The 25,980-nt window shown below is 35.8% G+C and overlaps 5 protein-coding genes and 2 pseudogenes across 7 annotated transcripts in view; 4 read left to right on the top strand and 3 right to left on the bottom strand.

Moving 5' to 3' along the window:
• On the bottom strand, window positions 3,065-4,564 carry LOC104753949. Its single transcript, XM_010476123.2, has 6 exons — window positions 4,288-4,564; window positions 4,129-4,191; window positions 3,849-4,028; window positions 3,650-3,718; window positions 3,491-3,553; window positions 3,065-3,390 (listed from the first exon to the last, which is right to left on the bottom strand). Exons 2-6 carry the CDS (start codon window positions 4,134-4,136, stop codon window positions 3,066-3,068), a joined length of 645 nt encoding a protein of 214 aa, XP_010474425.1. The 5' UTR covers window positions 4,137-4,191; window positions 4,288-4,564; the 3' UTR covers window position 3,065.
• On the top strand, window positions 5,724-7,232 carry LOC104751979 (cyclin-dependent kinase inhibitor 1-like). Its single transcript, XM_010474037.2, has 4 exons — window positions 5,724-6,228; window positions 6,338-6,381; window positions 6,490-6,726; window positions 6,813-7,232. The coding sequence occupies exons 1-4, from the start codon at window positions 6,031-6,033 to the stop codon at window positions 6,877-6,879; spliced, it is 546 nt and encodes a 181-aa protein (XP_010472339.1). The 5' UTR covers window positions 5,724-6,030; the 3' UTR covers window positions 6,880-7,232.
• Window positions 8,942-13,562, bottom strand: LOC104751978 (nicotinate phosphoribosyltransferase 2). Of its 2 annotated transcripts, XM_010474035.2 has the most exons (16): window positions 13,252-13,562; window positions 13,003-13,147; window positions 12,796-12,915; window positions 12,549-12,683; window positions 12,397-12,458; window positions 12,226-12,301; window positions 11,874-11,975; window positions 11,742-11,780; window positions 10,668-10,745; window positions 10,518-10,576; window positions 10,221-10,395; window positions 10,010-10,144; window positions 9,817-9,915; window positions 9,621-9,729; window positions 9,431-9,543; window positions 8,942-9,334 (listed from the first exon to the last, which is right to left on the bottom strand). In XM_010474035.2, the coding sequence occupies exons 1-16, from the start codon at window positions 13,389-13,391 to the stop codon at window positions 9,257-9,259; spliced, it is 1,665 nt and encodes a 554-aa protein (XP_010472337.1). In that variant the 5' UTR covers window positions 13,392-13,562; the 3' UTR covers window positions 8,942-9,256. The 2 variants fall into 2 exon arrangements, with proteins under 2 accessions (XP_010472337.1, XP_010472338.1); XM_010474036.2 differs by lacking the exons at window positions 9,817-9,915; window positions 10,010-10,144; window positions 10,221-10,395; window positions 10,518-10,576; window positions 10,668-10,745 and adding exons at window positions 10,813-10,911; window positions 11,006-11,140; window positions 11,217-11,391; window positions 11,514-11,572 and having other exon boundaries at window positions 11,664-11,780.
• LOC104753948 lies at window positions 19,288-20,597 on the top strand (annotated as a pseudogene).
• LOC104753947 lies at window positions 20,793-21,563 on the top strand (annotated as a pseudogene).
• On the top strand, window positions 21,931-25,292 carry LOC104751977. Its single transcript, XM_010474034.2, has 12 exons — window positions 21,931-22,172; window positions 22,270-22,416; window positions 22,501-22,674; window positions 22,764-22,846; window positions 22,947-23,145; window positions 23,383-23,504; window positions 23,860-23,926; window positions 24,158-24,208; window positions 24,414-24,466; window positions 24,547-24,757; window positions 24,838-25,008; window positions 25,091-25,292. Exons 1-12 carry the CDS (start codon window positions 22,107-22,109, stop codon window positions 25,148-25,150), a joined length of 1,404 nt encoding a protein of 467 aa, XP_010472336.1. The 5' UTR covers window positions 21,931-22,106; the 3' UTR covers window positions 25,151-25,292.
• LOC104751976 (histone-lysine N-methyltransferase CLF-like) overlaps window positions 25,521-25,980 on the bottom strand; it is a 5,763-nt gene continuing 5,303 nt past the window's right edge. For both annotated transcript variants that reach the window (XM_010474033.2, XM_019238540.1), the window contains 2 exons: window positions 25,827-25,904; window positions 25,521-25,735 (listed from right to left, as the gene is read on the bottom strand). In XM_010474033.2, coding sequence (XP_010472335.1) covers window positions 25,541-25,735; window positions 25,827-25,904 — 273 coding nt within the window. In that variant the 3' untranslated portion in view covers window positions 25,521-25,540. The remainder of the gene's footprint in view (window positions 25,736-25,826; window positions 25,905-25,980) is intronic.

Below are 25,980 nucleotides of genomic sequence, written 5' to 3'. Positions count from 1 at the left end.
GGGTTTTTTTTTTATTTGGCGATTAAGTGAATAATTTCACTAAGTATTGGCGGACAAAAGTCACTTTTGTTTCCCGCTACATAATTTTCCTATCATAGCGTTAATAAGATGCTATTAAAAAGTAAGCGAAAAAAAATCTCATCTTTCATAGCAGTGACGGAAAATGAGCTATATCCGTCTGCTATCAATGTACATATTTGTTGTAGTGAAATAAAAATTGATTGTCAAATATATATATATATATATATATATATATTAATATAAAGAAAAGTTGGAAAAATATAACAACAATTTTACAAAGGAATCTGAATGGGAGGAGAAAGCTTGCCATTCTGCAAATGCGATAGTCATCTTGATCATGACCGAAAAATCAGTCTCAAAGCAAGATATATTTATCGGAATGCAGTCTATTGTCCATGCGTTGAGACAAAATATATATATATTGAAAAGTTTGGCTTAATGGTTTACACGCTCTACTACAATCTTTAACGTTCATGAGGGTTCGAATCCTGTTGCAAAAACCAAAATTTTAACCCTTTTTCAAACAAAAGAAAAGTTGCTTCTGTTAGAGTAAAAGGGTTGGCTAGGCCCAGGGGAGTGATGGAGGCCGAGTTTAGTTGTTAGAAAACCTTTACTAAAATATGACTTATTAAGCCCAAACCCACAACACATGGTAATGCTGACGCAAAACGTACGATCGTTCGTGATGTTGATAACTTGACCTAAGCTAGTAAGCATAACACAACGATTATCTCCTTCTAAGTGTCAATTCTATTTTATTTTACTCGGAGACTTATCTATCTGTAGCTTTTACATTTGACATGTACAGTTACGACGAGCAACATGTGATTTTGTAATGTCCAGGACTCTCTCTTTGTATGTGGGATTCAGACGTCTTTTGAAATGTGAGTTTCATATTCATTGAACAGTCGGTTTCTTATTTTGTCATTTTTGAAACCTCTAACGAAGTTTGTTTTTAACTGATTCTGCATATTAGCACGAGTTTTTTAGTGTATTTTTTTCTTTGGTTTTCTACTGCAGTTTGGCATTTGTAGTACTTACTTTCTCTTTTATTTAGCTACGTTTTATCCATTTAGATATAAACAAACCAATTACATACCTGAACACATACAGTCTATTTTTTTTTTTTAATCAACTCAAAAAGAATCTAATTTTAAATTTGAGAATTTCAAAAATGCTCATTTTCCCATATATACCACTTTTCAAAAATGCCCAATTTCATAAATTTCTTAAAGACCAAAACATCTATATTATTAGAGTATTTTGAATATCAAATTGTAAATATGTAGATTAAGTTGATTATGCAATTGCAAACAATGGTTACCACTGAATTATGTTGTAACACAATTGCAAGTATGCATGTGGGACATATGATAGTTTTTATAATCGAATTTTCAAACATTTAGGGAAATCAAAACTTATTTAAACCATTTCACCATATGATTTTAACACTTTTCATTTAAACCGTTGTTAGGCTTGCAGTAACCACAACCAAATCTTAATACACTTTAAATTATAGATTTCTTCATCGCTTACAACAGAAATTAGCCATTTTTTTTTTTTTTTGCAAAATTATGACTCACTCAAGACCCTTCAAGACTACAGCTATTCGGATTTAAGCCAACACTTGTAAATCATAAATATCAATCAATCATAAAAGAGTATAATATACCGCACGACCTCTCGACTATGCATGCACTGTCAGGATCTAATGATATTTTCTTAGATAAATCATAATGCTGAACTTTTTTTTAACTAATAATTAAATTTTATCATGTCTTTACGAACTAACGAATGAAGTATGGATTTTTAACTAACGGTGAAGTCAACAAAGTATCTTAGCTGACATCAAGAGACAAAACGAGATTCGATCTTAGAAGATTCATCTTCGATCCCCAGATCTATCCATTTAATTAACCTATATGAATACACATATAATAGACTAATGACGTTTTCTCTAAAAAAATTATAATATAATAATAAAAATTATGATTGTATTGATTTTTAAAATTAAAATTATCTTTAAAATCTTAATAAAAAAATTCTAAATCTATAATAACTAAAAAAAAACATATGGTTTAATATTAAATCTTAGTTTTTTAAAAGTTTGATTAGTTCATAATGTTTAAAAAATTAAATAATAATTTTCGTTTATTACTAGAGAAAAGTGAATTAACTGTTTGGAAACTAAATTAATTAAAATATTTTATTAGCTTAAAACTTAATTTACATTTTTACCTTTAATGGGAAATTAAATATTTGCCCTGAAACCAATGGCACTAAACACAATCACCAGTTCCTTACGTCATGCAAATGGATGTTTGTAAATTGATTGAAAGATTCAACCAAGAAAACAAACAAACAACCTAAGGAGTGAAAAATCTATCCATAGTTATTATTAATGTTATGTTGTTAAGTTTTAGCTAGGACTTGAAAACCCCTAATTAAGTACTATTTTTTTATGTGAAACCAAATGGAAAAACATATTTGAGCAAATCTAAATATATAATCCTAATAATTATATTTTACTGGAATATATGAGCAAATCTAAATCTAAACCAAATTCAATATTATATTAGTGAAAAATGTTAACCTTCCATTGGACAATTAATGTAAAATGTGGTCCTAGCATCACTCACCAAATTCTATAAGCATACGTTTAATTCGAGTAGATATACATAGTAGTAGCTAGTATTTTAAAGCAAAGGTTTGACCTTGTATTTGAATTTCTTAGGAACTAGAAAGATCCGTACGAACAAATTATACATTATCTACGTTATGTACCAAATAGTATTAGGAAGTTGCACTTAACTACTACATGGTACCTCCATTACATTGTTATAATCATTATAGTACATGTCAGAACCTGAGGTATTCACACTATGTATTCTAAACTAATATGATCATGTTCCCATCATATATAATCAAGGGAATTTGGCTAAGAATGCCATTTTTATTCAAAAACTTGTCACAAATGCCATTTTTTGTTTTGTTTGTTAGAAATGCCATTTTCTGGATTTTGGAGGAGGTGATTAAAGTCGAGTTTACCATTGGCTTAATAGAAGAAAGAGAAGGGAAAAGCTTAGGGGAGAATTCAAACAAAAGCTAACATTAATAGCGACTGGACATGAATTAATGGGAATGAGGCTATGGTCCATAAGCTGGTTGACAAATTTATCAGAGAAGGAGCTTTTTCGGACCGGTAGTTTAAAGAGATGACCACAACGACTACACCACGAAATAGACAAGGATACTCCACAAATGCAACAGTCTTGTAACCATTGTCCACCAGACAAGATAGACATGTACCCTGGAAACTGGTCCACCAAATGATCAACCATCCGAGAAGGACCTACTTCGTTATGAGACCTGCAACATGAAGAATTGTTGGTTGTTGATTCAGATGAGCCAACCATATGTGATCCAGTAAACAAAGGAAAACACAGGAGAATATGGTGGACATATATACCTTTGTATTTGGATATGGTCCACTGGGAGAACAACATTTCTAGAGTTAGAACCTACATCAAACCTGCAAGGGGGAGTAGTTGGGATGTGGTTAGTACCGGAGCAATTAGATATGATCCCTAAAAAACGATTGGAGGACAAAATGCAGATGGACATAAACCTTAAATGTTTGAATTGTTGGTCAGCGTTAGGAGGCACAACATCACCAATCACTCCTTCTTCGTCAGACCTGTGCGGAACAATTAACAAGTTCTTCAGCAATCTCAAATACATGGTTTGGAAGTTGGTTTTGTTAGCAATCACAAACAAGACAATCGACAATAGGCATAAAAAAAACTCAGTGACGGGTGGACAAGAACCTCGCATTTTGGATGTGGTCCATCAGAGGTCCTTTTGAATCAACAACCAACAAGGATACTCCACAAATGCAACAGTCATGTAACCATTGTCCACCAGACAAGATAGACATGTACCCTGAAAATTGAATCTGGTCCACCAAATGATCAACCATCCCAGAAGAACCTGCTTCGTTATGAGACCTGCAACATGAAGAATTGTTGGTTGTTGATTCAGATGAGCCAACCATATGTGATTTAGTAAACAAAGGAAAACACAAGAGAATATGGTGGACATATATACCTTTGCATTTGGATCTGGTCCACTGGGAGGACAACATTTCTAGAGTTCGAACCTACATCAAACCTGCAAGGGGAAGTAGTTGGGATGTTGTTAGTACTGGAGCAATTGGATATGATCCCTATAAAACGATTGGAGGACAAAATGCAGACGGACATAAACCTGCAGGGGGGACTAGTCTACAGGGCTTCTGCTGTCGCGGCGGGTGGATGCAAACCTGAAGGATTAGACCGTAGAAGTTTGTGGATAAAGAAATTCATCATGCCCACACTGTCAATCGAATGGTTTCTTCAACCTCAACGATGATGGCTATCAGAAGATAGACTGTTGTGGCGGTTCTAAAAGCGACGGCGGTTCCAACAGTGACGGCGGTTGGCGGAAGATGTAGAGTCCAGACGGTGGTTTGTGAGACGAGAGAGAGCAGGAGTATTTGGACGTCTCAGATACAATGAAAGAACGGTTGTATTACCCAATGACCAATTGAGACCTGTGTCTACTTTATGTCACCTCGTCAAGTAAGATATCAACTTTTTTTTAATTTTTTCCCTTTTAATTGTTCAGCGTTGCGTAAGCTGGGAGAAGGGCAAATGGGTAGTTTTAATTAGGCTCTATGGCAAGCGAGAGAAGAGATTGACGAAAGTGGCATAGGAGAGAAAGATGTTCACTGTTCATGTTCATAGCATAACCAACACTTTTCTCTATAATCAACTTTCAACATGTATAATATATTACGTGTGCCATGTTTGTTTTGTTTTCTTGTTCCTGGATGTCGGCATTAGCTTAATCAACTATAATGCTATATATGCTTTAATATGTGTATACGCGCAAGCGCAAATAATATATTTGTTTCCAACTTGTTTGCACATATAAAGAATAAAATGAAAAATCTATGGCTTAAGAAAACTAAAATAACAAAAGAAAAAATTAACAAGTGTTTTAATTTGATATAGAGGTTCATTATAAAAACGAATCATACGTCAAGCACTTTGACTTAGATTCATAAATTTGTGATGAACTTAGAAGGTTGTAATCACCTAGGTATATGGAGGAGATTATCATATACCTAAAGACATTAACAAATACAAATGACAGCGCGAAATGGTTTACTATATAAAGATATTAACAAATACAGATGAGAAGCGCGAAATAGTATCCTATACCAATAAAATTTAGGGAGGAGGCTGATTGATTCATGGCAACAGATCAACTGAGTGGTACGGTGGATGCAAAATTACCATGAATTTTATGATGGTGGAGGTTGTTGATGTATGGTAGATATGGCAATATTCATCTCAGTCTAGTTAGTAGGTAAATTTTAATTTAGGAGGTCATATTTATGTTTTATTAGTCTTTCGTTTCATAGTTGAAGTTGAACAATTATCTAACACGTCTATCATCATCATCATCATCATAAATTATGAATTAAATTAAACAATTCTCTACATCGTCTACCCTAATTATACCAACTGGGGTCCGGAGTAATGGCAAACCTGTGAGTTACCAAGAGATGAGAGGGTTTTTAAAATAGTTGGTTACACCACAATTATTACGCCTCCCGTTCCGTTAAGTCACCGTTTAAAACCGACACGTGTCACTCAACCTTATCGTTCGACACGCGATCGAAATAACGGCGCCTCCAGTTTCCCCGTTAAAGATGATTCCCCGTCACTGTAAACAGGACCACTTTACTATTAAAACACGCCATTTCTCTATCAAACCCCAAAAAACCAAAAGCTCCTCTCTATACTCAATCCTAGCCGTTAAAAACAACAATCAATCAATCATCATCATCATCTTCCTTCTTCTTCTTCTTCCTCATCCTCTCAACTTTAACCATATCTCTCTCTCTCTCTCTGTTTCGTAGAAAAGTTAAACTTCACGCACACGTAACCTAAAAAATCGAAGATGGTGAGGAAATGTAGGAAAGGTAAAGGATTAGTGGAAGCTGGAGTTTCGTCGACGTATATGCAGCTTCGTAGCCGGAGAATCGTTTATATCAGATCGGAGAAAGCTAATAGCTCCGTCGGTGATATTAATAATGGAGTTTTGTCGTCTTGTTGTGGGAGCAATGAATATAATAATAATAAGAACATAGATCTGGAGGTTATTAAATGTTTTATGATTCTAGATTCTTGCAACTGTAGACATTTAATGTTTTGTTCCTTTTTTTTTTTTTTTTTTGAAAATTTTGAAATGTTTTGTATTTTTGAAGGAGGAGGATAAAGATGGTGACACTGAAACGTCGACGTATCGACGGTGAGTGGAAAACCAAAAAAAAATGAAAATTATTTGAATTTTGAAGATTTTGGTTACTTTCCCGGTTATTAACTTCTCTCCTCAATAAATTTTTGTTGTTTTAAAAAGGAGTACGAAGAGGAAGCTGTTTGAGAATTTGAGAGAAGACGACAAAGCGACAAGCAAATCAATGGAGAATTATTCATTGGAATTTGAACCTATGGTTAAAGAGTCGTCAGATAGTTGTTGTAGCGGGAGAGTAGCGAAGGAGGAAGAGAAGACGGCGGAGATGCCAACGGTATCAGAAATCGAAGATTTTTTCGCGGAGGCTGAGAAACAACATCTCAGTAAAAAATTCGAGAAGAAGTAAGTATTGAGTTTTGGTTTTATAATCCTTTCCATTTTAAAATCTACAGCTAAAGTAAGAGTGAGTTTCATTTTTTTTCAATTAGGTATAATTTCGATTTTGAGAAGGAGAAGCCATTAGAAGGACGTTACGAATGGGTTAAGTTAGAGTGAAGAAGAAGGAAGAATTATGTTTTAGTAGTTAATTTTTTTAGATTTTAATTTTTATAAGAATAAGTTAATTTCTTTTTCTTTTAGCTTTATTTTGTTGAAGTTGGGAAAAGAAGATTTGTAGAAGGAATGTTTTTAGAAGTACGAAATTGCACAGAAAGTAAGAAAAAGCTTTTTGTTGAGTTTTCTAACAGATTTTTAGAGCCCAGAAAAGTCGTGTCTTTTAGCTCAACGTTTCCCTTTTTTTTTTACCTCTTCTTCCTTCGAATCCTATGTACTTCTCTATCTTTTAGCATATTCTTATGGGTAGGAGTACATTTTTGTTTTTGTGGACAAAAATAATCATTTTATTTCTATCCCCACAGTCCCACACACCACACTCAAATTTATTTATTTTTTGTTTTCTCAATTTTAATAATAATATCTTTAAAACACACACACATAATATATGTATTGTGCATGAGCAGATCCAATTTTAACAAAAACGTATAAATTTATATAAATTTTGTTATTATTAGAACTGTATTCTATATACCGCATTTTTCTTTCGTAATTGTCATGTACTGTATATGTCTTTTTTTACCAACAATTTTATTTATATTATTAGAAAAGTTCGCCTTGATTTCACAAATCAACTAATCGACAAATTCACTGCACTTTTTTGTTGAACTAAACCGTACCAACCACACCAACTGAAGTTATAGAAACATTTTTTTTTTTTTCTATTCAGCACCGACCAATTAGGCACTTCACCAATTCATAAAACATTCTATCACGCGAAACTATATGTTTGAATTGAAACTTTATACTAAACTAATACTAATAATAAATCTTTAGATCTGTAAAAGGTCATATATACTATACTACTAACCGATGGTTAAGACAAATGTGAGATAATAGTCTTTCTGTTTCATAAACATTGATGTTTAGAAGTTTTTACACATTTTAATTAAACAATGATTACTGAGTTTAAATATATTTTTTTCTTTGACTAAAGAAATATTATTTAATTTTAAACCAATAACAATTCAAAATTTTAAATATTTTCAATGATTACTTCTTAAAATTTACAAAACATCAATTTTTGTGGGACAAAAAAATATCTCAAAACATAAATATTTATGAGACTGAGGAAATACCATTTTTGTTAAATCCCATTATTCCCATATGCCGCAACAAATGATCCTGGACCATTTTTGTTACTAGACCAAATGTCCAAAGACTTGATAACAAAACAAAACTCTCTCATGGACCATTTGGGCAAATCGGCTAACCAATCAAGTTATATAGACCCTACCATTTCGGAGAACAAACGATGGATTTAATTAGAGCCATTTACTTCTTTTTTTTTTGTATCAGTAGGTTTACTAAAAATCCATTATTTTTCATCAAGGAACTATTGTTTTGGAAAAAAAAAACTATGGCATAGGTAATAGGTTATGTGCACAAGCATAGGTAATATAATAATGTATGGTCGGTCATAGGTTATGTATAGCCAAATCCAATGCCCTGCCCTCTAAGCCACGGCTATTTGCTGACCATCCGTATTCAATGTTTACGTCTTACGTATGTGTATGGGAAGCACAGAACGAAACTATCGTTCATACTAAGCTTAAGGGATGGACAAATCGGTTTAATTAGTAAAAAGATAAGGAATAGGATTACCCCATAACTCCTGTCAAATTTTCGTATGAATGAAGACACTATTGTGTGTTTCGTTTAAGCCCCAAAGAGGACAAATGGAAAGCTGAGATACTTCTGGATCATTGGTTTCTACCCGTTGATTCAATCTTCGCCGAGATGATTTGAGATCAGAGCATGTTAAAATAGTCTGCACACCTATAACTCTTGACTTCGAAGACATAAACAAACAGTTTTTTACTGCTATGGCCATCGAATCTCTACTAAAGAAAAAACTAGATTAACAGCTTACCAGTGCAGTGACAATAGTAAGCGCTCACATGAACTCTGAACAACAATGCCTTGTTGCGAAAACTAAACCTGATCCACGGAACCAATCTGAACAAGTTTAATCAAACACTATACTCTATTTGTGTAACAGAAAAGTACAACATAGATCTGATCCAAATCATTCACTTGAGTAAACTTTTCACTGTTTCCATTATGTTTACAGTGGTAAAATAAATCAAATCGAATCAGTTGAAAACAGAGTTCCAATGAACGCAGAGAGTTTGTTTCTTCAGTATGAAGATGAAACTCTTACTACGGCAATAAAATATGAGAAACCTTTAAAATGTGGTAAGAAGAGAAACTAAATGCAAAGCTCTTAATGCAAGTTTGTGATGCTGTTGATGCTGTGGTATATAAATCTATATACATTACTCCAACCAATACCAGAGTCTTCTTTTTGTTTGTTCTGTCACTGCAATTCACCAACTGGCGCTTCGTTGAGCCATAGGAAGTGGATGAAATCGTACAACTTCGCACTGACACTAACCTGTAACCCGATAACAAGTTTGTTAACACAGATTTCTCAGAAAAGAGAAAACCGAAAAAAATGGTTTTTCAAACAGTTTGTAGGAGAACATCAAACCTTATAAGGGGTTGGATTTAGTCTCCTCATATGATCAGGTCGCATGTTTGCCAGCTGTTTGATGCAACGGTCTCTTATCTCTTCCAATGACGGTAACTCTTCTCTTGCTCCATCTTCATTGGCCGAGAGAAGCAGTTATTAGCTAATACGCAATGTCAATATAAATTTACAGTACTGAAAAAAACTTTACCTGCACTTCCACGCCAATAGCATTTGAGGAGCTCTTCGACACGTTGTGGCACTACATATGCTCTTTTGGATTCATTGAATGGATGACGACACAGTAAACGCTCACCAACCTTTAAAAATCAAGAAAGGTAAAGTATCATGTAAAATATAATAAGGTAAAAAGACTAATATCTTTGAAAGAGTAATATATCTTTTACCTTTGGAGGTGGTTCGTTCTCTCCAGTCATTATATCCACCAGAGGGTAACCTTCTTTCCCGTATAATCTGTAACTTCGCTTTTTACATGGTATCGATACCTGAACAAATCAGAATGACTATCAAATCAAGTGCAAATGTAACAATAAATGATCAGAAACCAGTGAGAGAGACAGAGAGAGAGGGAGTTTTAACCTTTGTAACATCTTCAGAAAGTTTGATCCGAGGCTGATTGTTTATCTCCACAAGTTTGAAAACACAACCTAAGGCCGCTTGCGAATAGCAAGTAACTAAGTAGGTGCCAATACCAAAAGCATCCACCTCGTGTCCCTACCAAGATTTAAAAATACATATGCTTAAAAAATCACTCTTATGGAGCCCGTCGAGAGTAAGGTTAGGGAATCACCTGTTTATTTAAAGCGTCGATCGTCTCTTCATTTAGATCATTACTAGCAGTGACAACCATCTTCCCAAAATCGGGCACTTTTAGTTCTCTCTCTACCGTGCAGAAGAATTTCCTGGCCTCTGTCGATAGATATGCTAAGTCACCTGAATCCAGTCTAATACCTAATGCTTTATATCTGCACAGCACAACAAACATCACTTGCATCTCAGATTCCATATGATCCGAAGAAGTACAAATTCACTAAATCCTTAAGAAGCACGCCAAACGATCAGGTATTGATAAGAGATTCTTACACACCCAAAGTCATTGAGTGCTAAAGCAACTGCACAGAAGTTTGGGATTCCACTCTTCATCACCTGTAAAAACAGTCAGCAAAACACTAATACAACAGTTTATTAGAAATCTTAAGGCTCAAATGAGCTATTTACTCTGGTGTTTAATGCTCACATCGTATGTATCTACGAGGGCAAGAAACGTTTTGGGGAATGCCAGCGCATATGAGATGAAAGCTACTAGCTCGCTTTGNAAGTATCATGTAAAATATAATAAGGTAAAAAGACTAATATCTTTGAAAGAGTAATATATCTTTTACCTTTGGAGGTGGTTCGTTCTCTCCAGTCATTATATCCACCAGAGGGTAACCTTCTTTCCCGTATAATCTGTAACTTCGCTTTTTACATGGTATCGATACCTGAACAAATCAGAATGACTATCAAATCAAGTGCAAATGTAACAATAAATGATCAGAAACCAGTGAGAGAGACAGAGAGAGAGGGAGTTTTAACCTTTGTAACATCTTCAGAAAGTTTGATCCGAGGCTGATTGTTTATCTCCACAAGTTTGAAAACACAACCTAAGGCCGCTTGCGAATAGCAAGTAACTAAGTAGGTGCCAATACCAAAAGCATCCACCTCGTGTCCCTACCAAGATTTAAAAATACATATGCTTAAAAAATCACTCTTATGGAGCCCGTCGAGAGTAAGGTTAGGGAATCACCTGTTTATTTAAAGCGTCGATCGTCTCTTCATTTAGATCATTACTAGCAGTGACAACCATCTTCCCAAAATCGGGCACTTTTAGTTCTCTCTCTACCGTGCAGAAGAATTTCCTGGCCTCTGTCGATAGATATGCTAAGTCACCTGAATCCAGTCTAATACCTAATGCTTTATATCTGCACAGCACAACAAACATCACTTGCATCTCAGATTCCATATGATCCGAAGAAGTACAAATTCACTAAATCCTTAAGAAGCACGCCAAACGATCAGGTATTGATAAGAGATTCTTACACACCCAAAGTCATTGAGTGCTAAAGCAACTGCACAGAAGTTTGGGATTCCACTCTTCATCACCTGTAAAAACAGTCAGCAAAACACTAATACAACAGTTTATTAGAAATCTTAAGGCTCAAATGAGCTATTTACTCTGGTGTTTAATGCTCACATCGTATGTATCTACGAGGGCAAGAAACGTTTTGGGGAATGCCAGCGCATATGAGATGAAAGCTACTAGCTCGCTTTGATTTGTCTCAGAGAAAATGCCACTTAGAGATGGTGAATACTGTCATCCGCAAGGAAACAAAACATAAGAAAAGTGGTCCTGAGACTAGAAAACAGGCAGAGGAAGAGCAAAATCTAGATTGCAATAGCAAACCTGAATCTTTTTTAACCATGTCTGAACATGACTGACAAAATCCTCACATGTGGTTTTCCCATCAGCACTGTGAAGTACTTTGTCAACAATCTCATCAGTGCTCTGCAAAGCAAAGTTAAGGTAGTTAAACCGAAATTGCTTTTGTGATATTGATAGGAAGGAGGATTCTAACTTATAATCAAAGCCATTGCTGATAACATAAAGCAATTGACGAGAACATCTTATTCCCAGAAACTTTGTGTTATCGCCTCTATTAGCTAACTCAAGTATGTACTGTAATGAGCTTAGCAATATACTGCTTAAATAGTATAACGTCCATATAAAAATTAAGTTTTTTGGCTTAGGAACTGACCATAAATGAGCTAACAAAAGCATGGGAGTGTGTTCCACGGAGAGGAATCCCAAAAAGCTTTCCAGCTGCTACATTACTGCCATTGGCAATTTACCCAACAATACAAAAACATATCATTTCTACATTCCCTTTCAACTACTTCAAGAAAAAACAACAAAAAGCAAGACTTGCCTTGTTGCGTCAAAACCTCCAAGGTAGCAATATTTGGATGCACTTATTGCGCCATCTGGTCCCTAAGATACCAAACTAAGATCATCAGAGACACATAGGAAGATCTAAATCTAGTTTAGACACAAAAACAAAGAGAACAATTAATAAAAAACCTGAGCCCTTCGAGCACCAAACTCGAGTAGATTCTTAGATTTTCCAGCAACAAACCGGTGCCTAGCTGCGTTTGTAGCTACCAAAGATGCAAAATTGACAAGATTGAGGAAAGGAGTTTCCAACAATTGAACAACCTATATGGATTCATAACAAAATAAACTGAATCAACCACTCAAGAACAACTATTGCTTAAACCATCTTCACATAAAAAGAGAAAGTTAGAGAGAGTGTGTTATTATTACTCACACCAACAGGTCCTTCAACTCTCATGAGAGGTACTTTAGGAAAAACAACAGACCCTTCTGGAATTGCATAGACTTCAACATCAGAACAATCAAGTCCTCTAAGATAATCACAAAAAGCTTCCTGATTTGAATCAAAAACATCAAACCCAGATTGAAAAATACAAACTTTAATCGATTTAAAAAGTACACAACAATCTTTCTTGATTACCTCAGATCCAGGCAAAGACTCACGAACGTAATCGATCTCTTCATCACTCAATTTGAAATTGGCAAGGAACTTAATACACTCATCTAACCCAGCAAACACAGTATACTCACCACCAAATGGGTTCTTACGAAAATACAGATCGAAGCTATAATAAGCATAAGACAAAAAAAAAACAGAATCAATTTCAAAATAACACAAAACCATTTAAACAAAAAACAGAGGAAATGAGAATTGTGTGGTGGTGTTTACACGGATCGTTCGTTGTGTTTGCCAGCTTTCCAATAAGCATAAGCCATGGTGAATTGGTAAAGATCATTGAGTAAAGGTGTGACCATAGGATTGGTTGGTCCATCAATGATCTGAGTCGTCAATTCTGAGCCATTCTCCATTGTCGTCGTCTCCAAAATTTGTGTGTGGAGCAATACAATTGGTTTTCGTATTGTGTATGTGTATGAGTGTGTGTATATGTGTGATTACGAGAGAGTGAACGGACGAGGAAACACTGGTTTTTGTTTGTTTTTTTAATTTGTATTTGGAGTGGTCAAAGGAAAAGAAGAAACGAAAGTGTTGAAATGAGACGACAACCACACAAAGGGCAAAACGAGACTTTGACCTAGTCTTCTTCTTTTAAAGCCTTTATTGGTTTTATTTTAATTATTTTCATACTATTGTATTAGTCTATTAGACTCAAAAAACTAGGTTAATTTCACGTGGTTGTTGGACTATTGAATTATGGGATTTGTTACGACCGAAATAAAAAAAATTATGGGTTTTGTGAAAGTCTAAAATAGAGAAGAAGACAAAAAAAAAACTCAGAGATTTTTTTTGGACATCTGGAATTTTATTGATAAATTTGGTTTCACACCACACCAAGATAGATTATAACAGTTTAGAATACAAGACCTAAATAAAGGAAACATATGTCGGTGGACTACGTGAATGTCCCTAGAGACAATAACCTACAAGAGGGAATCACAATCCCAAAGTAAAGGAAACCAAATTACAAACGAAAGATAATGGAAGGAGAAGAAGAAAGAAATAAGCTCTATATTTGAACAAAGGCATGAGAGATTCCCACCAAGCTTCCCTATAAACCCTGTAAATGTCGAAAGCACTAGGAGACCGGAAGCCTCACACCGTGGACAACCAGAAAGCAAATCGACAGAGAGGAAAGCAGGAACCCAACACGACCAGAGACACAAATACAACTTCCAGCACACCTCACCAGCCGATTAGAGAGAGCTAAAAACATTAGGGACAAGACCAAAACCTTGAAAACGATTGGAGACAAGCCACACAAGATCAGCTATTCTTACACGCGAACACTCGTCGAACCAGCTTCAGCCACCTACAGACTTAAAACTGATGATGCCTCGCAAGAGAAGAAGTAGAGAACGATTCCACTGCTTCGACTTAAACCTAACTCTAAAGCTTCTAAGAGGAAACTCTAAGGAAGGCTAATAGGTGACTCAACAACAAAATACCATCCAAATGGCTCACACCAAGAACGAACCTAGAGCATAAACTAATCTCAAACCAGCAAGAGGACTCTAAGAAGAGGTAGAGCAAAATTCTGGATTCAAACCCCCAAACAAAACCACAACCAAAGAGAAAAGACCAAGAACTGACTCAACAGAGGTAACACTAAAGCCACCACCAAGCAAATTGGGGATATACCAAACGAGCTTGACTTGATGGGAATGTAGCCAACGTAACATAAACACTTTCTAAACAAAGAGACCTAAGGCAGCACTTATCAGAACAGAAGAATACAAAGGCTAGATGTTACCGGAGAGGAGGCAGAAACATCTTGGCCGCAGTAGAGACCAACGATCCGTCTATCACCATCAATACAGCCATCAATGAGACAGGGCAAATTGCGGTTCACCATCACGATCCAAAAGGAGACGACGCTCAGGGAAGATCTCGCCGAAGCCGGAGAAGATACAACCTTGACGTCGTTCCGAAGCCTTCGAAACTATCCGCCGGAGAAAGACTGGGAAAGACTCATAATCAGCTAGACTTGAAGAAAGCAGACAAAGGACGACCCTCTCACTACTCCGGCGAGAAGCGCCGGTGGCCGGAGAGGTCAGATCGAGAGAAAAACTTGAGGCGGCTAGGGCGAACTTCCTTTTGCGAGAGAGAGGAAAAGTACGATTAACAAATGATATCTTTCAAATTAAACTCAGAGTTTCTTCTATGTTTGTAAAAAAAAAAAAAAAATCACACCAAAATTCAACAATTAATGACTTTTCAAAATATGATTCCTGGCATGACACACATTCTTTACGAAAGTAATATGATCATTTAATTTGTTTAGTTTTTTTAAAGGAAAAAACTAGTGTGCATCAAAGGACAATTCTTGGGTTTTCTTATTCACCCCCTCTTAGTTAAGGAAACAAATTATTGATTAAGGAAATGAATTTTGTATATCAATAAATTTATAATTATTAATTCTAAACATTATATTATAGTTTTAAATTATAACATCTAAACTGAAATCACTCGTTTTATAAACCTAAATTAAAATACAATTTTCTAATTGTAAAATCTAAACCCTAACCACTATTTTATAAACCCAAACCGACATATAATTTTGTTTAATTGTAAAATCTAAACCCTAACCACTCTTTTGTAAACCCAAACCGACATATAATTTTGTTTAATTGTAAAATCTAAACCCTAAACTCTAACCACTTTTTTATAAACCCAAACTGACATATAATTTCATTTAATTGTAAAATCTAAACCCTAAACTCTAACCATTCTTTTGTAAACCCAAACTGACACATAACTGTGTTTAATTGTAAAACTAAACCCTAACCACTTTTTTGTAAACCCAAACCGACATATGATTTCGTTTAATTGTAAAATCTAAACTTTAATCATTGTTTTATAAACCTAAACCAACATAGTTTCCTTAATAAAAAATCTACAGAATTGGTTTCCTTTTTTTTTTATCTTTGATTTGATTATAACGAAAGAGAGGTAGTTCAAGTACAAAAACATCAATGCCAACCATTGAGCAAAGAAGAAAACAGAGCAAACAATAGTAGAAATTGTGCCTATGCCTCACCGTTCTTGATCTATCTGATGTTGTAGCCAAGCAGGTCCCCCGAAGGCAAGGTATGATTGAAGACGACCCTCTCGTGTGACACTAGATGCAATCGCCCTAACCAAAGAATTGGCTTTCGGTGAAGAAAGCTTGATAGTAAGCTCTCCTGTCACCCGTATTGCACTAATGATTTTGTCTATATCCGAACGATATTTTGGCCATTTATCCGGACATTCTAAGGCCATCACCACCACCTGATAGTCAGTCCAAACTTCACAAGACGTATAGTGAAGTGTAATAAGGCTTTGTAGACACCACAGATGGCAGCTAAGCTCAGCGGAGATCCTGTTACTTCGCGGCATGAATGCATCCCTCGCATGAAACAGAACCTCTCCAGTATGATCTCTGAGTATCCAAGCGCCACCACAATACCAAGATTCCTTGCCCCACGCTGCATGAATGATGCATTTAAGTTTGCCAGGAGGGGGTCGGATCCAGTGGTGAACATGTTGTACATGTCGATTAGCGTCTCTATTGGTAGCCTGGGATATTAGCGTCTGTTGTTTCAAACACTCCTCCGCCTCCTTAATCGCCAAAGCCACAATGACATGAGAGTCTTGATCATGTTGTGTGAAGACAACATCATTACGAGCCTTCCAAATCCCCCATAAGATTCAAGGAATTGCTTGCCTAGTACCCTCAGCAATTTCTGCTTGTTTCGTAAAGTCTAAGATCAGAGAAACATTGTCCATAACCGAGTTTGAGAAGCCTTGTGCCGGAGTGGGAAGACCAATTGCAGACCAGATTCCACGTGCCAGAGAACAACTAAATAACACATGAGTGATTGTCTCATCCTCAACGTGACATACCAGACAGAGAGGGCTAACAGATAATCCATGACTGCGCATACACTCTGCTACCGCCAAAGCTTGTGACAAAGCTCTCCAAAGGAACAGCCAGATTTTAGGCTCAGTTGCAGTCTCCCAAACCCGAATTTTAACCTTGTTAACGCGAATCATATCTGTAGATAAAGGATTCAAAATGTCACTCTCCTGAGATAACAACCAGTTCCCACTTTTGACTGTATATTGGCCATTTTGAGTGAAAGCCCAAACATATCGGTCATGTAGGTGTTGTGCTGGAGGAAATGACCTAATCCTAGGTATCTCACAAGGAGGGAACAGATCATGGAGGGTTTGTGGATTCCACCCCCCATCGTCCTGAATGAGAGCCGAGTCATTGAGATTTAAGTCAATCGTTAGTTCCTTGTTGAACGGTCTTCTCAGCCTATCATCAAACACCCATTTGTCGAGCCACACCCTAGTATCCTGACCATTTTCAATGGACTTCATGACACCTTTTTCTAGTAACTCACGTCCAAACATTATACTCCGCCAAGCATACGACGGTCTGTACCCGATTCTAGCCTCAAAAAAGGGGACATTCTCAAAATATTTAGCCTTATAAACACGAGCCACCAAAGAGTTAGGAGAGTCTAGGAGTCTCCATCCTTTTTTGGCTAGCAAAGCCTGGTTAAAGCGACCAATGTCTCGAAAGCCTAAACCTCCACGTTCCTTCGATTGACAAACTTTATCCCAAGACACCCAATGCATCTTATGTTTGTCTACACTTGCATTCCACTAAAACTGACACATCGCACTTGTGAGTTTCCGCACTGGTGCTTCGTTAAGCGAAAACATGACATAGCATAGACTGGAAGCGCCATAGCCACTGACTTAAGCAAAACTTCCTTACCTCCCAAGGAAAGCGTTTTCTCATACCACCCACTAAGTCGAGACTTTAGACTATCACTTATAAACAAAATTGGTTTCCTTAACTTGTTTATTTTTAATTTTAATTTTGGTTTATTTTATAAGTATGACAAGACATGACAGTTTGTTGTGTTTTGATTGGTTAATAAAGACGGGATGAATGAGAGTGGTTCCAAGAATTTGTCTGTATCAAATGTCTCAATACTTGCCCTTCGTCTGTCAGTTTGTATGATATGTACTTTACTCATTTTCTTGATTAAGATGACATGTAATGGAGGTACCATATAATTCACTTTACTCATTGTCTGAATACTTCTGCCCTTTGTCTGTCATCCTCGATCAAAGTCGATAAATTTCTTACTGCGATGGTGCGATATAACAATTTCATTTTTCTCCTAACAATTTCTAGAACGACCATCGATTTAAAGTATCCCTAATAGGATATATTGGCAGTTTGGAGAACTCAAATTATTAATTTTTTTAAGTACTCAAGTTTTGTCGAATCAATCATTTTACATTTCCTCAAATATTTTTATCATATATTCTTCAAATGTTTTTACATTCATTTTACATTATTAGAAACTCCCAATATAAACATGAAGAAAGTTTAGCACTTATGAACCGAATCTAATTGAAGTTCGAATTTGATTAATTTTGGTACGAATGGGTTAAAAACTTAAAATCATGGAAACCCATATATAGTTTAATCTCTAATCTCACCCCTTTTATAGCCACTAGATTTTGTTCAGAGATTAAACTATATATATAGGTTTCCATGATTCTAGTCATTTGAATTTTTATATAATTATAAATTATTTAAATTATATTAAACTATATGATTTTCATGTTTTTATATGGAAAATTAGGAAACAAATCTCGTCTAACTATTTGACAAAATGTTTGAAAAAAAAAAAATAGCAAAAATTTTTCCAATAAGCTTCTTAATTCTTGATCAGTGAGCTTTCTTTTGGTATCATCATAACAATAACACAATTGTTAAACCTGAAAAAGAACTTGATCAATCACCTTGATTCGCTATGTAGGTTTTCTAGTCTTTAACATTTCTAGTATTGGATGTCATCAATTAAATGAAATTCATATACTCCGTAATTTTTGGTCAACAAAGAAAGAAAAAAACTTTAAAGAGATGGAAAGATGTACCGACATTATTTAATTTTTACCCATGTGTGACAGGTGAAATTCTCAGATGTAGTTTAAAGTCAAAAACCTACATAATGGTTTTCGAAGAAAGAGAACCCTAAATGTCACTATTACGAAAATTAGTGATAAGTACAAAAAGATTTGACAGTATCCAAAGAGCCGCATGAAGAATAACGCCAAATAAATGGCTTTTGATCTCGTGAAGCTAAATCGCCCACCCACCACCTTAAATTAACTAATTAAGTCCTCTACTATATATGCACCGCCATATGAGTCTCGACTATCTGAATTACAGCAATGGCGGAAGAAAAGAATAATAAGAAGAGTACCACCATCATTGCATCCTACGACGGCAGCGATGAATATGATGATGACTACTTATGTGACCAAGATCCAGAAGAGACAGAACTTAGTTGGATTCTTGATAAACTTAGTTTAGCACCGCCGAACAAGGAGGAAAAGAAACTCTTGGTCTTAAGTCTGAATGGTCTACTTCTACACCGTGTGCATGAAAAAGTTTTGCACAAATTAAAGCTCCCAAGAACCGTTCTCCTGATGCTTCATGTGGACCAAATCTTGGTAACATTTATTTTCGATATTAATTTCCTTTTTTTTTTTGGTTTAAATATAATTAGCTTGATTGGGATTGTTTCTTTGTTGTTTAGTGTATAAGAGGCCATTTGTTGAAGAGTTTATGAAGTTTTGTCTTGAGCGATTTCAAGTCGGGATTTGGTCCTCTGCTTGCGAGTTAGTCAAAGATTAACTTTACATAATGTCAATTCTTTACGTTGATCTGACTCTTCATAATTTTGACTGAGAGGAAAAATGTTGATACAATTCTAAACATTATTCTTAAAGATCTAGAAGATAAGCTTCTGTTCGTGTGGGTAAGGAGACTTTTAATTAAATAAAAATACCTATATGTTATATGTGTGTTTTTGTGTATATATATGCACTTTCGAATTCTCTTTAGTTAGAGGATCAAGAAAAGTGTACGGACAGTGGATTTAAAACACTAGAGAACATTTACAAGCCTTTGTTCTTTAAGGATCTCTCTAAAGTGTTTCAGTGCTTCAAAGGTTTCTCTGCATCAAACGCCATCTTCATTGAAGAAGAACCTTGCAAAGCTCTACTCAATCCTGTATACATACATTTATCTCTGTAATATATACCGTTTGTTTATCAGCTTCGTTGTTCTTGCTCATAACTTTAATTGATCTTGTTGTGCGTGCATGCATTCAGGACAATACGGGTCTGTTCCCGTTGAGTTATGATCCGTCAGACGTTAACGATCATTTACTTGGTATGTAAACAGTTTTAAAACTTGTGATGTTTTACCTCTTATCATTAGACATGCTTTTTAGTTATGGTTTCGATTGTTTTTGATTACCTTAGATTCAGAAGGAGAGTTCTGCTCTTACTTGGATGGTCTGGCAAAATCATCGGATGTTCAGGTTTATATAAAAGAGCATTCCTTCGGACAGCCTAAGATCGATTCTTCTCATCCTGACTGGTCTGACAAAGAGTGTCTCTTAATCTTGCATGATTATCAGTTTGTTGAAGTTTCGTGTTCTCAGTATTTCTCCTTCTTGCTTGCTTACTACTGAACACATTAAAAAAAGTCTTGCCTATTTCAATTCTCTATATAATAAAGTTGCATCACTTCTGTTTCATCATTTGTTAAATCGGAAGTGGTTTGAAATTTTAGCAAGGTATATGATGACTATGCATGGTTTTTGATCTGCTTCTCTTTTTCTCTCTCATGGCGCTACAAAAAAAAATGTGAATATTGTGACCAATATTATCTCTTCGCCGAGCTCTGTTTTGAATTTGGGATTCATACAGTCTCAGCTTTTGTTTTCTCCACAGAGAAATGGTAAACAGACAAGGTGTGACACTTTAGACACAAGTAGCGTACATTCTCATACAATTATCTACTATTAACAAATTTTATCCTTATTGTTATAAGGATGAGGTTGAGTAATTAATGTCTTTGGTCCAACAATACTTCAAGTCCAACATCGAATACTTCCAAAGGTATAAATACAAATTCGATTGAGATTCTTTTGTTAATTTTAATGACATCTGCTCATTTACAACCAAGATCTTGTTGTTTCAGAAACGAAATTCGCGTTTCTGTTATCGGAAATAAAACAAAGATCACTGAATCTCTCATCCAAGTAATCAATGAGACAGAAGAAGCAACGAAAGGCTACAAGAATAAACATCTCATCTTGGCAATAGATTACAGCGGGAAATTTGACACATCATGCATGCTTGCAAGAGTATTTGTGAAGAAATCAGAAAAAGGGTTGATTCGAGAGGAAGATGTAGACGAGACATTAATCGAGAGAGAACTTTTGACAAATTGTAGTGACTTCCCAAATCCTGATTTATTGATTAGAACAAGTGGAGAATTGAACAGAGAATTAGTAACTTTTTCTTGTGTCAACTTGCTTACACAGAGCTCTTCTACTCGCCAGTCCTTTGGCCTGATTTCAATAAAAAATAATCTTCTAGAGGCCTTGGCTTCGTACCAGCGGAGGGAAAGACGATTTGGCGCTCAGGCTTGATCTTTTGTTCCACTCTATTATGTTTCCTTCATCTGTATTTTCTACCAAAACTATTAGCTTTTTGTTTCAAGTATCATTGTAACTTGTTTTCGTGAATCGAATCAAACAAGTGATGTGTTTGTTTCTCCTTTCTTTGCCTTATACACATGTATCAGCTTGTTATTAAAACCAATATCTTGCTACACAAGAAACTTTTATATCTCGGAAAACCTAGTTCTAAAACATTACAATTTTCATAACTCTCTCTGCGAGAAAGAGTTTGGGCTTTAAAGGTCCATATATACTCGCTTTAATGGGCCTAATTGTCAAATCAAAGTATTTGAGCCCACCTTATCGACAACACAAAAACAACTGAAGACCCCAAAAAGTGACACGTCACTAATCAAATCCCAAATTCGAAAGCGTTCAATGATTCATCACTGAGCGAGAGAGCACACTGTGATTCTTCTTGATCGCCGGAGCCGCCGCCTCCGCCTCCGCCGGGACTCATTTTACGATTCTCGTCAAACGCACCAGACACGTAACCACACTCTCATCTTTTCCATGGCTGTTGTACTCTCCTACTGCAAACCTTCCCCTCCTCTTCTTCGTCGATTCCATCGTCGCTGTGTGAGTCTTTCCTCTGATTTTGATTCCAAATCAATCGTTCTACTTAGGGATTTTTACGTGATGGCTATGCTAGTTAGATTAATTCATCTCTCTGTAGGGAAATTTGTGGAAGAAACAAAATGTTCGAAGCTCAAGACGATCATCAATGGTTACTGCTATGTTTTGGAAATCCAATAAACCTGCGGAAGTACGAGAATTCGATATATCACTTAGGGATTACACTCTAACTGAATCAGGCATTGAGGTATTGAATTCTTTCTTTCTTGATGTCAAAGAGGATATTTTTCAATCACTTCTCCTAACAGTGATTTCGATTTCTCGAGTTTAGGAAGCTCAGCCTAGGCAAAACGTTATTTCACTTTCGGTTGTTACTTCAATATTAGAGATACCACCAGCTGAATGGAATGCATGTGCTTTGGATTCTTCTCAACCTGAAAGATATAATCCATTTCTAAGTCATGGGTTTCTTTCTAGTTTGGAAGAGACACGTTGTGCCGTCCGGGTTAGTAAAACAATTTCTTTTGGATCGAAGGAAGACTAGATGTTTGTGTGTTTCTTATGGGCATCTCTTTTATGTGATGATTGTTATAGGAAACAGGTTGGATGCCATTACATATTGTTGCTAAAGATGAATCTGGGAGTATTTTAGGCGTTGTCCCACTTTATCTCAAAAGGTTTTTTCGATGTCTTGGATGCATTAGTTCTTATGTCAAGCTCAAGCACATGATTGATTTTTCAATGGCTATTCTCGTGTAATGTATTTATGTGTCACAGTCATTCCTATGGAGAATTTGTTTTTGATCACTCTTGGGCTGATGCATACCGAAGTTTTGGCGGAAGATATTATCCTAAACTTCAGTGTTGTGTTCCTTTCACCCCAGTTACTGGCCCTAGGATTCTAATCCGTGATAATCCTTGCAAAGACCAAGTTTTTGATGCTATTGTTTCTGCCATGACAGAATTGGCAGCTAAGGTATGGTATCATTACGAAATGCGTTGTATTGTATGAAACATGTTGAGTTTAGTAACATGATTAAACTTGTAATTTCATGGTATACCGAACTGATTTTATTCTATGTATTAACTATGTTTAATACTATAGGAACATTTTCATGTTTTACCTTCTTAGAGCTGTATTGGTTCTCTTGCGTTGAGTTCTGCTTTCAACATATGTTATCTGCTGACAGACTAGTTTTATTCTGTGCGGCAGTTACAAATTTCATCTTTGCACATTACATTTCCGTCTGGAGCTGAGTGGAATAAATTGAAAGAGAAAGGCTTCTCACAGAGGATTGGAATGCAGTATCACTGGCAAAATCGTGACTATAAAAAGTAAGTGAAGTCTCAATGCCAATTTTATTCTATGTATTAACAATGACTGTACCGTCCGGACTGGTTACAGTTGTTGCTTTTATAGTTCGCTTATTATTATAATTGTTACCAAATAACACTACTTCTAAGTCGTAGGATTCACTTGTAGATGCTCTCTTCGAATTAGAACATTGTTGTCTAACAATTTAGGTACATTTTCTTATAATTTCTAACGATTGAACAACTAAATTTTGATTCTGTTACTAATATTAGTGAATCGGTTCTGTCTGGTCATGATCTGTTGACTTGCAACTTTTTCCACTTAAAAGTTATATAGCATATGAATGATGTTAACTCTTAATGTGTAATGCTTCAGTTTTGATGAGTTCTTGATGGACATGAAGCAAAGCAAAAGGAAAAATATCCGGCAGGAACGTAAAAAGGTTTGTTTATTTTTACCTGTTTTCATATCATCCTTATGGTGCGAGTGGTTGAGATATATATTCATTTTCTCTTAAGTCCTCGTGCCCTTGTGAATACTAGTTAGGTAAATGGAATGGTTATTATTTGGTTCTTTCCCAACAACTTCAGAACTCTAGTCTTACTTCTTTATCCTTTCCTTGTGGCGTTTTTCAAGCACGCTGCTGACTTCTAATGCTCCTTTTCTTTAGTAGATTGTTACCCAGAATTTGAAAATGAGACGGCTGCGAGGAGATGAAATAAAGGTATGTAAGTGGACTGCCACGAGATGACACAATTTATTATATAAATGCTTATTACTCGGCGTATCTTTTCGTTTTAGTGGCTATATAATCAACTTTGGGATCTCAATCTTCCACCAGATGTTAGAATTGATAGGACATATATGTGTCTTGAAAATTTAATTGTATCGAGCCTAAATCAATGACTTTGTTTCTAATGTTTTTTCAGGCTAGGCATTGGGATTCCTTCTATGACTTCTACAGGAACACAACTGATAACAAGTTTAGTCCATATCATTGAGACAATTTTTGTTAATATTGCTTGTACTTTCACATTCTTAACGTTTTCCGGATATTTGTAGATGGGGCACACCTTATCTAACAAGGGAGTTCTTCCACGACATGGCATCAAAGTTGGGAGACAAGGTATTGCTTGTTCTCGCTGAAGAAAATGAGGAACCTGTTGCAGGAGCATTGAATCTTATTGGAGGAGATACTCTATTTGGGCGACTATGGGGATGTCGTCCAGATTCCTATTATCCTAGTCTCCATTTTGAAGCGTGCTACTACCAGGTTGGTCTTGCTGTGAACAAAATCTCTGGAACCATATACTAGATGAAAAAATTTCACAAATGGGGTAATGGGATTCACAGGCAATTGAAGCTGCGATAGAGCTTAACCTGAAAACGGTAGAAGCTGGAGCGCAGGGTGAGCATAAGATCCAGCGGGGCTACCTTCCTGTAAAAACGTATAGTTGCCATTACATATTCGATGAAGGTTTCAAGCAAGCCATAGACGAGTTCTTAGTGCGGGAATCAAATCAGGTACGTTTTGAAGTTATGGTGATTTGGTAAAGTAAACAAAGATGGTCGTTGCTTTAAAATAATGTGGCTTTGTACATCGCAGGTTGATTTTGTCATCAAACTGATGCATGAAGATGGACCCTTCAAAGAGAAATTAGAATAGATGCATTTACATCCTGGTTGGTTACTGCAAACATTCTTGTATATCTATTTTTATTCTTATGTATTGTGTAACCCCCTAGTTTTATGCTTTATTGTACATTTTAAGTTGCTCAGATCATATATAAACAGTAACAATTTTACTTTACTATAAAAATAGATTTGGTTGTAAGAAACAAAATAGAAAGAAAAATTGAAGTCTCGTATCATGAAATTGAAAATGAGATTTTGATCCAACGAATACAAATTTCTTTAGACTCAGCAAAATGTATGGATTTGTTTTCATTGTGTTTCCCGTGTGGAGAGTAGAATGATTGAGGAGTAATGTGTTCTTCCACCTGTAACAAAAGAATTGACTAAAAAATGGGGTTTCCTTTTTTTGTTGTTGTTGTTGCTAAGCAAGCTTCTTGGGTCTACCAACAGAAGGAGTAACATGTTCGTCTTTCTTAGAACCCGGAGCTTCAGGTTTTTTGGCCCAAGCAGGAGCTCGATCTGGCTCATACCGGTAATCATAGAACAGTTCTTCTCCAGCCATTATCCTCTCCTTTGCGAAAATCCCCACCCTGTGATCTCCAGCAACCATAATGACCTTAAACAGATTCATAGTCCTCTTGTCAGATTTTGAATAGACCATCATGCAAAAACCATGTCGTTAACTTTTGCATTTTTCGCATTTTTACCTTTGCGTAACAGTTTGGTTCAGGAGAATGGTTGGCAAATTTCAGTTTGTCTCCTTTCCTGTAAGCATCTAGCACAAACTGCAGTAACAACATCCAAAAAAAGTTTATGGCAGATTCGAATTTGAAGACAACCTAGAGAGTATGAACATTTTTG

Source organism: Camelina sativa, chromosome 16, assembly GCF_000633955.1.
Source record: "Camelina sativa cultivar DH55 chromosome 16, Cs, whole genome shotgun sequence".
NCBI lineage: Eukaryota > Viridiplantae > Streptophyta > Magnoliopsida > Brassicales > Brassicaceae > Camelina > Camelina sativa.
The sequence above is the reverse complement of the archived record's forward strand: the minus strand, read 5'-3'. Positions and strand labels throughout refer to the sequence as shown.